Source organism: Elgaria multicarinata, chromosome 1, assembly GCF_023053635.1.
Source record: "Elgaria multicarinata webbii isolate HBS135686 ecotype San Diego chromosome 1, rElgMul1.1.pri, whole genome shotgun sequence".
Classification (NCBI taxonomy): domain Eukaryota; kingdom Metazoa; phylum Chordata; class Lepidosauria; order Squamata; family Anguidae; genus Elgaria; species Elgaria multicarinata.
The window spans coordinates 202,473,804-202,486,520 of record NC_086171.1 but is presented as its reverse complement, the minus strand read 5'-3'; the positions used below and the strand labels follow the sequence as shown (position 1 = coordinate 202,486,520).

Genomic DNA, 12,717 nt, shown 5'->3' with positions numbered 1-12,717 from the left:
AAAAACTTCAGATCTAAAACCCAGAAAAGCTTAGTGTGTGCTATTAGTCAAAGCTTACGACTGGGTGGGTGGGTGACTCAAGAGTTTCCCCCCTGTTCTCTGCTGAAAATTATACACTTAATATAAACATTGCAAACAAAATACAGACTTGGCCATCCCAATAATCATGCAGATTATACTGAGTTATATGGAATTAAAATACACAAGTTGGCTGCAAATCTGGAGAGAAGAGAGAGATCTCCAAAGCAGTGTTCTGCGCTTTTCTTGGTTAACTCAGAACTGATCATGCAGAACTAGATGGACCAAAATGGTCTGACTGCTTTAAAGCATCTTCCTATGACATTTTCCTTGAAATAACAGCAGCATTAGACGAACACAACTATACCTCATCCAGCTCCTGAGGTGGTTTGTTGATGCCATCAGCCCCATCCATATAGGGACAGCAAAAGTTTAAGAGAGGGAAACAAAAGAACAGGACAGAGCACAGGGTACAGTCAGTTGAAGGAACACAGGAATTCTATTGTTCAACATTGCCAGTTTATCAAAGGAAACAAAACAGTCTCCTAAAATCATATCAGCTTTTAATGGCACAGTCCAATGCATATTTAGACAGAAAAAAGTCCTAAAACTTCCAGTATGCCTCAAGCAGCCATGTTGTAGGTAGGAATTTGTAGGTCTTTTTCTCTGTCTAAACATACATAGGATTGCACCCTAGTATTTAGCCTTGTAGAGCATTCCATATTTCCCTTTTCAATAATTTCAAACCATTTCCTTGATATGTACAGAAATGCACAGTTTAATGACTTTACACAACACAAGCTTTAACAAAAAATATATTAAACAAGTAAAATGAAGTGCAAGCTAGAACCTACATACAGTGCAACTAGTGTGCTTTTTAACATAACTTCAGAACCATAGTATTCTAACCCAATACCAACTGATTCACTGAATCTGAGCGTTTGAGAAAAGTGACCATTCCAATTTTCATTCAGTGCAAACTCTGGTTATAAGTCATGGTGGTGGTAACATCTAGCAGCCATGAGATGATAGCTGAAGTGAATCCACTGAGTGTTGTACATATGGAGACATTTTAATGGAATGGCTTTTGTCTATGTAAGACCCTTGTAAAAAAAAAAAAAAAAACCCACCCCCAGGCTCTGGCTGGATTCCTGAACAGAAGACATTCAAGAAATTGTAAGTGGGTGATCCATTCCAAAAACACCTATCTAGGTATCATTCACCAGCCATATCTTGGATCTAAGTTGTTCTGGGCTTGTTTAGCCTTGAGAAGAGAAAACTGAGGGGAGACAAGATAGCACTCTTCAAGTACTCGAAAGGTTGTCGCACAGAGGAGGGCCAAGATCTCTTCTTGATCCTCCCAGAGTGCAGGGCACGGAATAATGGGCTAAAACTACAGGAAGCCAGATTCTGGCTGGACATCAGGAAAAACCTTCTGTTAGAGCAGTACGACAATGGAACCAATTCCCTAGGGAGATCGTGGGCTCTTCCACCCTAGAGGCATTCAAGATACAGCTGGACAGCCATCTGTCAAGTATGCTTTAAGGTGGCCTTATAGGCCCCTTCCAACTCTACTGTTCTATGATTCTATATTCTCTGGAACTAGCTTTAGTAACAAGGCTTGCCAGGTTGCAGCCTGGATAATTCTTTTTACATTTGGCACTGCTGAGGCATTTAAGCAGAGGTCGAACAACCACCTATCAGAGATGCTATAGTAGTGGGTTTCCTGCATTGGCAGGGAGTTGGGCTAGATGACCTTTGAGTTCTCTTCCAATTCAACTCTATGACACCGCAACACCTCCTCTTGGGTTTCTAATTTAGTCACATACTCAATCCTCTCACTTGAGAAACCAAATGGGACTTTGATCTTTCCTTACAGCACGTGAAAGAGAGAAATGAGTGACAGAACCAGGCAGAAGGCGTGGTGTTGGCAACACCTTCCACTGCACCAGGAGAGTTAAAGGGGGGAAATTATTTAGATTGGAACTCCACAACTTCATTAGAAATATATGTTTGGTGCATATTTAAAGGCAAATATCTTGGCTGTGAGTAGGTGAAACAGCAGCCGGGTTTGGGGTGGGTGGGCAGGAGAAAGAACCTCTTTAAACATGGACTTTGGGTATATTCCAGCTTTCTAACAATATTATTTTAAATACAAGTTAAACTATTTGTTAACAACTGCATCGTGTTTCTAGGGAAGTCAGTCAATGTGTTTCAGTACAGACTGCAACTGCACATAAGGGAAGTAAGTAACCAACTGCAAAGTATGTTATCTCAATGAACTATAGTCTTGATTTTTATTTTTCACAAACTTTTAGCCTAGCCAGTTTTAGAAATAAAATATTAAAACGTATATATTAAAAGACTGACAGTTTCACATGGCTTACCTATTCAGCGGGATTTAAAAATAAATTTACAAAAGGAAAAGACAACAAGAAAAAGAGAATGCAGAATGAAACATTTTTGTATAAAACTCAGACAACGTGAGAGAGACAAAGAGTGGTCTTAGGTTAACCCTGATAGGAAAAGTTATGGCATAATCAATTTTCAACTCCTTCAAGCTATTTGGCTTCCTACTAATATGTATAAGAAATATATGCTAATTTAAGGCTAACCCACATGGACCAAAGTCCAATTGAGGCTGCAAACCTATACACACTTATCTGAGAGTATGTTCTATTGAACTCAGTGGGACTTACTTCCGAGTAGACACGTGCAAGATTGAACTGTGACCACTTCTATAAATTCACTGACCAAATCAATCACATGTTGAAATTATGGAACATTTTTTCTTAAAACAAATGTGTGGCTTGAGATGGCTGAAACGTTGACACATGGTAGAAATTGGTCAGTTCATTCAGAAGGCTTGTCACCATGCCAAAAATGGATAAAGCTGTGGGAGATTTTCAGCGACTCCACCAAAAAGCGAGTGTGTGTGTGTGTGGTCATCCAATGAAGCTGAATGGTGGGACACTCAGGACAAATAAAAGCAATACCTATTCACCCAGAGTACAGTTAAACCATGGAATTCACTACCATGAGATTTAGTGATGGCTGCCAACTTGAATGACTTTAAAAGGAGATTAGACAAGTTCTTGGAGGAAAATGGCTACTGGTTATGATGACAATATATTATCTTCAGTATCAAAGGCAGTGTGCTTCCATATTCCAATTGCTGGGGAACACATGTGGGAGGATGCTGTTATACTGTGTGAACAGAATGCTGGACTAGATAGGCCTTTGGTCTGATCCAGCATGGTTCTTATGTTCTTAACTATATTTCTGTACCATGCAATAGCTAAAGCTTCCTTTCTCATAACAATCGAACTTGGGATCAACCAATGGCACGTTGGCTTATTCAAAAGTATTGCATAAACACCCTTAAATAGCAAGAATGGCTTGGATCCTCAGCACTGGGCTGATATATTATATCCTATATCCAATGTTATAGCTGTTTAAATATAAAGTGGTTTGATTAGTATTTAATATTTCAGTATAGGGCAAGTGCAATATTCACAAGCTTGGTTTTGACTGGATTCATAAAATCATAGAATAGTAGAGTTGGTGGAAGAGGTTTTAAAAGATAAAAAATTAACTTGGTTAAATTATTGGCAATTAGAACAGTGGACCAAAAAGTGGGTAAGAGAAAATGGAGATTGTAGAGAGTTGACGAAATTTGAGGAATTAATAGTTAAAAAAGAAAATGATAAAGGAAAAAGAACAGCGTCAAAAGGGTTAATGAGTGAAATATATAGAATATTGTTGGAGAAAGGGTCGATGGATAGTTCAGGAAAAATGGTTTGGGAGACAGATTTGAATGTACAAATAGGACAACAGAGCTGGGAGGGACTATGGAAACAAAGAGCGTTGAGAAATATGTCAGTGAGAATAAAAGAGAATTACTTTAAAATTATATGGAGGTGGTACCTAACCCCGGTTAGATTAAATAAGATAAATAATCAGCATTCAGCAAATTGTTGGAGAGGATGTGGGGGAAAAGGAACGTATTTACATATGTGGTGGGAATGCAAATATGTACAAAAATGGTGGAAGATGGTGTTTTTGGAGATTGAAGAAATTGTGGGAATGAAGATAGAACGAACACCAAAAGTTGCATTACTGTCACTATTTGAAGATTTAAAATGTAAAAAAGAAATTAAGGAATTGATAACGAATTTGCTGACTGCAGCAAGATTGATTGTAGCTAGGAACTGGAAGATTCAAGGAGATTACTGTATTGAAGAATGGTACAAAGAAGTATGGGATATAGCTATTAATGATAAATTGACTTGTAATATTAAATTGAGAAGAGGTATAGCTAAAACAAATGATTTTGAAGGAATCTGGAAACAGTTCCTAATATTTGTGTTTTCTAAGGGAAGTGGGAAACCACCAGCAGAAGAAAGTATGAGATTTTGGAATCAGGAATGAGATCCCGAGGTGGGGGGTGCACTTATATGTTAAGTTTGATTATGTTATATAGATATGATATTAATGTTAATCAACATTTATGTAGTATGTTGTTTTCTTTAATTGTAATGGTGTATTGTAGAAAATAAAAATTTAATAATAATAAAAAAAGAATAGTAGAGTTGGAAGGGGCCTATAAGGCCATTGACTTCAACTCCCTGCTCAATGCAGGAATCTACCTTAAAGCATCCCTGACAGATGTCTGTCCAGCTGCTTCTTAAATGCCTCTAGTGTGGGAGAGCCCAAAACATCCCTTGAAAATTGGTTCCATTGTCGTACTGCTCTAACAGTCAGGAAGTTTTCCCTGACTGTTAGAGCAGTATGACAATGGAACTAATTACCTATTCAGAATGGGCAGGGCAATCCTATGGGGTGGAAGAGGAAGAATAAGAGGCACAAAATCGAAACCTTTGTTGGGCTCATGCAAACAAAGGGTGGGGGGAGGCACAGCTGGAGAGAAACTAAATATGCCAGTTTCAGGGCTGGCATATCCCCCCCCTGCCCCAATTCCAGGGATGTATTGAGGAAAAGGCATTAGATCCAAAGCATCCGCTGAGCCTTTCGCTGTTGCAGCCATCAGAGCACGGATGGCAGAGAAGCAAGGGCAGTAGAGGCTTCCCCTCACAATGGGGAAGGCAGACCTCTCTCTCCCCACAATCACAGCCTAAGTTACAAAGAAAGCAATGTGTTTTAAGAACTTTTATCATGCTGCTATAATTCTCATAATTACAGCAGCATCAACACAGGCCAAACACTTCCTCCCCTGCTATTATTTATTTTATTTAGCAGCAAACAGATTTGGGCCTTTGTTATGCATATGTTACAGCGTTGTGAGAAATTAGGTGAACACACAAGATGAATTTTGTGAAGGTCCAAAAACTCAAATAAGTTGGCACAGTTATTTCAATGTGATCGTCAGCGTTCACTGGTACATGTCCAACAAATGGGGACACACGTTTTCAGACATTCATAAAATCTATCTGAGATTGTCCATGCCTGCATGCAAATGTCAACGCTTACCAAATTTTGGATATGGATAACAACAAAAGTATACGTATAGACCCATTTGATTATGTATAACAACAGTCAGCATGCAGAAACAGTGAGTTGCCCCAAATAGCAGATGCTTCTAATCTCAAGTGGTCTCAGACACAGGGGGCAGGGAGGATAATCTCTCATCCCTTCAGTGGTGTCTCTAATAGTTGGATGATCTGCTTACTTGCTTCACCTTGAGCAAAGAAAAATTAGTTTCAGGCCATGCTTGCTTTGTCATTACTTGAACCAGGGCCTATGAAAATATTTATTTTCTATTCAGGTTAGCAAAGCATTTTAGAAATATAACACTGTTTTATAGATACTGTTATTATCCTATTTCCTATCTGAAAGAACTTGTATGATTGGACACTTCTCTGCTATTTTTTTTAAAAAAAATTGCTTGAGGCTTTACAAATAAGTATCAAGCACGTAAATGCCTAAGAGACCTGTGTGGATCAAAGTCTTCACATTACAATCTGGACAAACAATTGGTAAGAGCTGGCAATGTGGTGCCAAAATAAAGCATACTGGAAATATGCTGCCAGATGTGACCTTTGCCGCTATAAAAATGTTATTTAAAATTGTATAAATGTAACTTCACAAGTTGCTGGTTACAAAGCAAACTATTTACACAGTTGAGTCAATGGAATTAGAAGAGTTGAAATTGAAGTATGAAACACTGCCTATTCATACAGAAAGTGCATTAATGAGAAGCAAGTGGAAAAGATGTGAAGGCCCATATATAATTACTGTGGGTCCTTTTTAAGATAGATGAAAAGTCTGGACTAAAAAGGAAATGAATACAAAACACAACTGATGTCGTTTGTCTCAAGTTACCAGCCAGACAAATCTGTTCATTTTACAGTAAGGTGTGTGGACATGCCAAGTGGGTTGCTTTGCTTAATTGAATATATTTTAAGAATAGTTCATTCAAGGATATTTTATTAGTAAATACTGCCTGTCTTTTTTCTTTTTTTAAAGAGAAAAAATTTTTCACATTCTGTTTTTATTGTGATTATTTCACATGCAATTTCAGAGCACAGTGGGATCTGTAAGGTTACAAGATTTGGACTAAAGTTCTAAAATATATAAAACGTAAATGTGTTAAGTGACGTTTTGAAGTAGATATGGTGCTGCATTCTCTTAGAACGAAAAGGCCTTATTATACCACTGTAGGAGTTTCCCAATCAATAGATGCCTTTGAAACTTCTATGTATTACAGTTCTAGAATCTGAAAATATCATCCTAGAATGGCACTTGCTGAAAGTGCAGCAGAAAGAAGCGAGACTGCTTGTATTTCCACAAATAGTCAATATTGGTCTTTTACTTTGAAGCGTTTCACAGCCTACACTTCAGCAACTTGGAAAGCATTTTTGTGCTGAAAAGTAGAAACCCATATATAGATCATCTTGTGTGACAACACACACACACACACACACACAAATATTTTGCTTGCTCCATGTACATATGCTAGGGAGCCAACTCATTCCAGCACGCACACATCCAGTAAAAAACATACAAATGTGGTTGTCAGACTATGATGACCTACCCGTGGAGGTCATGCTAGTTCCTACAGGAAAGTATTTCTCATGCATGAAATATATACCAGAAGTGGCTCTTACTCCACTCTTTAACATCATAACTTTCAGGGGTTGAGTGGATAAAGCAAGAGCTGCCTCCATCTTGCAACATCATCTAGCAGATTCAATCTCAGGGGCCTGACTCTGTTCTCTAGTTATAAGGGAACAGACTGCATGCCATACTATGTGGCTCTTAGCATTAAGGTGATTTACAATCTTCCTCTATTTTTAGAGATATCATGGAACCCATAGGCATTTTATACTCAAATAATCCAGTGTTAGTAACTCACCACTTTGAGGAAAACAAAGCTATCTATATGCTTTAGATAGCTATACAGTTCTCAAGTGGCTATTCACCTAGCACAGCCACTCTGGGTAAGTAAAATGTCATTATGTGGGGCCAATAAGATCTGGATGCAGGCATTGCAGTTACCAACTTGAGAAACCAGTCCTGGGAATGTATACTCCTCCACAAATGGGGCACTACATCTTTAAGAAGGGGCATGAAGAGTCTGTGGAAAACAGGGGTAAAAGGGATTGCACACCCCTGGTCTAGAAGGTACAATCTGCTTGTACTTCAAAGTGTCGTTTATGGTATAAATTGCTGCACTGACCTAAAATTAGCATTTAGATATTTTGCTTTAAAATGTATTTATGATAAATGGGTGTATGTTTCCCCTGGTCTAACGGAAATGTTGATTCGGAAGGAACCAGATGATGAACTAGGTAACATCTTAATGACCGAGATCCTGCAAATCAGATAACTATGTATTAGCATGCCATTTTTCATTCATTTTCAAGGAAAATGTGAAGAAAATAAAAAAACACCACCTGAACACTCAACAGCTGTATAGCACAAAACATAGTAAGACAAGACATAGCTACTTGCACGTGCCCCAAAACAAAGAACAGTGTAACTAAAGGAAATACAGTTGGGGAAAAGAGGAGGGGGCAACAATATAATGTGTTACTCCCACAATGATATTGGAATAATAATGAAGCAATGAAACAAGAGCAAAATGGATGTGCAGACTGAGGTGCTTGTTATGAAAAGAATGAGGGAGAAATGATGCAGATACATCTGCTTGTGGGTTAAATCCCACATGCTTAGAAATGTGAAACCACTCCCCTTCCTTTCTGCATCAAGTAGATGCCTAAAGATTTGGTTCTAATTTCAGAACTCAGATTCTAGCATCTAAAATGACCCCCCCCCCCCAGTACTGATGGTGAAGGACCAAATGGATGGTAACACAAAAGCAAAGAAGCAAAAAGTAAAAGAAACATGGAAATGGCGATTGAAGGTAGCAGTTCCTATTTTAGAATATGTTATCTGTTCAATTTCAGAGTTGTTTAGGAGGATAGCAAGAAGCCACTTCATTCCTTTACAGAGCAGGACGTTGAGGCAGAGCAGCAGAGCAACTTGTTCAAGTACAGTCAACTGGTCAAAAGTCATGGCAGATATGTATGAAGAAATACAGAGCTGCACCAAATTTTAATTGCCACTAAATATCTAGTTATTTAGGCCAGTTCAAGTTACAAGAAATGCAACTCAGGAAGGGCTTCACAGAAGGAGGTGTGATGATTTACAGATAGGAACTGGCTTGTTTCTTAACGATTCCTATTGAGTTCTATGGTAGAAATCTGGGACATGGTTGTGAAACAAAACGGTGATAGTTCTCCATCCTAGTTATATCCCTAAGTCCATGACAGGGAGACGTACTATTTATTAGCCCACCCCACCCATCCACCCTCCCTTCCCTCCATGTAAGTAAATGGCTGTTTCATTCCTATGTGAAAAATAAAGAACTGCACTTGGGAGAGCATTACAGGGTGAGATGTGAAACAACCCCAGTTCTAGATGGCTGGGTCAAAAGAGAGGGAATGCAGTGTGTACCTGTGAACTCCTCTCGACACACTCCCTTCCAGTTGTAGTGACATACATTGCATTGAAAAAATTGCTTTGAAAAATCCCTTTAGTGCAGTTTTAAGGTTTTGGCATAGTAAGGCGCCTTATGGTAAGAAAAAGATACTTGAGCCTACCCAAGATAAAATAAACATGATTCCTCCAAGTGCTTGGTCTAAGCCTGAATTATTGCTTGGAAAATAGGGAAAGAAAAAAGTTTCCACCTTTTTTTTTTAATCCAAAAGGAACAAAAATGAATTAGAAGATCTGGATGAAGCTTGCATCCCCCCAATCTATATCTTCTTCCCAGCCACTTAAAACATTGTTGTTCTTAAGTGCACACCTAAGAACAACACATACATCAACACTGCATATACTGGAGACAACCCCTATTTGCCTCCAAGTAAAAAAAAAGGCCAATTCAACTATGGCAGTTTCAGGGCAAGTTCATTCCATAAAACTGAGATGCCCTGAAATATATGTAATTCCTACATATAGGGAAATAACCTATCATGGCAACAAATTCTTCTAGAGGAAAGAGTCAGAAGAGGGTGGAGAGGAGAGGATGTCAGGCAAGGGAGAAACAAACCCAAAAAAAGGCATGCTTGCTATCTGACAGTCCTAAGCAGTTGACACTCAAACAGCGAAATGTGGGATACAGTAGGATGAAGGGAGACTCACCGCAGCAGCCATGCTACGTGAAGTCAGAGGGCTGGAGGAGCTGTAACTACTCACTTGCTCAGCCAGCAGCTGCCGGCTTTGGATCGCGTTGTTCCGCAACAACAAGAATGCGTCTGTTAAACGCCGGGTGGCCATGGCTCTAAGCTTCCTATGGGGGCCTTTTAGGCACCCGCAATTCCCCTGAGATTTCCACAGACCCTTTCGGAAGACTCCTCTCTCTCCCCACCCTTAAAAATACCCTTCAGATCCTACAGAAACCCGCTTCTCTCAGATGATACCCACCTACCTACCCAGCTCCCTTCCTGGATATCCCACAAAAAGCCCTTTAAAAACCTGTGCTACAGAAGACTGAGAACGTTTTAAAGCCCCGAGAGGAGCATTAAAGGAGATCCTACAAATGCCTTTTCCGGGAACTCTTCAGGACTCCCCATAAGCTGTCCGATCCCCTCCAGCCGATTTTTTGAGCCCCCTATAATAGCCTCCTATCAAGTCATGCGATGCAACCCAAGGGACCCCCCCTCTCCTGCACCCCTCCTTCCTAGCGGGTCACCTGTCAGGTTCTTGCAATTCCGAACTGCTCCCCCATATATCTATCTATGCGCCCCAGAAACCCCCACGCTGAGCCTTCCTGTCTCAGCACCCTCGGAGGCTTCTCCGGACTGCAAACTCCACACTCAGCCAAGACTCCCGGGCCGACGCAGTGCGAGCCCCGGGCGGCTCCTCCTGCCCGCCGCTCGCGAGGAACGGGGAACAGGGAAGGGACCTAGCCCCGACCACCTCCAGCACCCCACATCCTTCCCTACCCGGCCCCGGATGGACCTGGCTGTAACCCCACCACCAGCCCAGCTCACTTCCGCATTGTGCAGCGAATAAACATTTCCCCCGTCGCCTAGAGGGGCGGGATACGAAGGTTCCGAACGAACTCAGGACCGGAGGTAACCAGAGAAGTGGGAAGAGCTACGATGGCCACCAAAGGGCTACGGTCTTCGTGGTTGTCCAGCGAAACTTCCGGTTCCCGATGGTACATAATAGAATCGCCCACGTGTCGGGCAGGAACGGGATTTAGTAACAGGGGGATGATAGAAACAGGCAGGATTAGTGGCTCTTTTTCACTCCCTTGCAGAGTCTTGAAATAAGCATGCTTTCTATCTCCAAAATATAGAAAACACACTGCCATTGGGGTGAAAAATAAGTAAGTGACGGTGTTTTATGTATTTAGTTGCTTAACCATTTGTATAACTCAGATTATTATTATTTTTAAATGATCAAACATCCTCAGTGTTTTTAAGGATCTCTTCTACCATGGCCCTCAGTGTTTTAAGGTCCTCTTTCAGTTTCCTGGACAAATGTGTACTTCTCTTTTTGCTGTTGTTTCTAAATGCGAGTCCAGCTGCAGCAAATCCTATCATCTGACTAGGCGATTGTTGCTTTTACATCTGCACTATTTGGACTGGGAAGAGGAACGCTGTTGTGTTTAATCAGAAGTAAGTCCAATATTGAGTTCAGTGGAATTTCTCCTAGCCAGATAAGTGTGTATAGGGCTGCAGCCTTTGTAACTCTTCGTTAACGAGCTTCATAAAGTGCTATGCAATGCTATGCACGTCTATTCAGAAGAAATGGGATTTACAACAAAGTGAGTGTGGCAGCCTTGCCCAATCTGGTGCCCTCCAATGCTGGCTGAGAATAATAGGAGTTGCTTTTGTATATGGAATGCAAGGGGGTGCCATCTTGTTTTTTGGTTCAAGCAGCAAAATATCTTGGGTTGTCCCTGGGTTGGAACATGTTCATCCAGTAAGCAAAACATCTGTTTGAGAAGAAAGTGAGATTATTTCAAATTACTGCAATGATACGAAGACTCGAATCCTGCCTGTTGTATTTATTTACATTTTGCATTGATTTCTATGTAGTTTTTCTTCTCACGTGCCCCATATGAAGGATTCTAGTCAAAGCTGGGAATAAAAAGCTGTGTGGAGTATTTTTTTTTAAAGTATCTGCTTGGCAATTGCTGTTGCCATGGTAAGTCAGCCTAATGTACAGTAGTAGGTTCTACTTGGAAGGGAGCAAGTTGCAAATCACACAGAGAAATGTTTGTTTTTTTAAATCAGTATCCTCATATGTGTGTTGTCTTGCTTGAATGTACTTAAGCCTTGGTACCAAATTTAATCAGTACAATGTTCTAATATTAAAATGGGTTGGCAGTGCCTCCCTGTAACAGGTAGTTTGGTCCTTAGTACATCCCTAACCTGGGTGCCATAGCAACACTTCCTAGTGTGGCCAGCAAGTAAGAACAGCAAGCTAGGTGGAGGGAGAGGGTGCTTCCAGTTGGAGAGTTCTTAGCGCTACTAGGGCAGTGGCTGCACAACATTCTGAGTGGTTGAGTGTGGGTTGTTGTTGAACTGTGGGTTGTTTAGCGTGTTTTCTGCAGGCTGGCTTACCAATGCAGTGTGATTTATTTTTCTCTAGGAAGCCACCTTGAGAACCCATGGTTTGTTGTGTTGTTCACGGTAGTTAACAAGCCACCCTGCAGAAAATGTCCTGGGTTCAGACAGCATGCTAACCCACAGTTCAAAAAACAACCTGCAGTTCAACAACAACCCACATTCAACCACTGAGTGTGGGCTAACATGTTGTGTGAACAGCCTCATTGTGAAGCTATTGGTCTTTTTCTCCTTAATGGATTGTCCACAGTTATGAAAATGACCATAGAAGTGGGAAAGTCTGGGAGGGTTACGAATGAAAGACAACGATGACTGGACACCTGGCAAAATTCTTTGTATGAATCAGGGCAATGGAGTGATTACGGCCCCATTTGGAAAGATCGAGAAAGCAGAGGGTTGTTGTTGTTTTCTGCTTTAGGGTATAATCCTTTGCATATTTAGGCAAGGAAAAAAAACCTTCCTGAACATGTCTGGTTGGAAGAATGCTGAGACTTGTAGGACTTCTTCTTTTTTTGGTCTTAACGTGTGTAGAATTGAACCTTTAATGTTTTTGCCCCAATATCAGGCCTAACCCAAGTGCTGGGAACCAGGA

General features: G+C 40.6%; 1 protein-coding gene across 4 annotated transcripts in view; it reads right to left on the bottom strand.

The window, feature by feature from the left end:
* Positions 1 to 10,514, bottom strand: part of STX16 (syntaxin 16) — a 29,150-nt gene extending 18,636 nt beyond the window's left edge. For 2 of the 4 annotated variants that reach the window (XM_063146731.1, XM_063146715.1), the window contains exon 1: positions 9,688 to 10,514. In XM_063146731.1, coding sequence (XP_063002801.1) covers positions 9,688 to 9,822 — 135 coding nt within the window. In that variant the 5' untranslated portion in view covers positions 9,823 to 10,514. Of the gene's footprint in view, positions 1 to 385; positions 709 to 9,687 lie in introns of those variants that run through there. The other 2 variants (XM_063146723.1, XM_063146738.1) reach the window with 2 other exon arrangements.
* Positions 10,515 to 12,717: the final 2,203 nt, after the last annotated feature.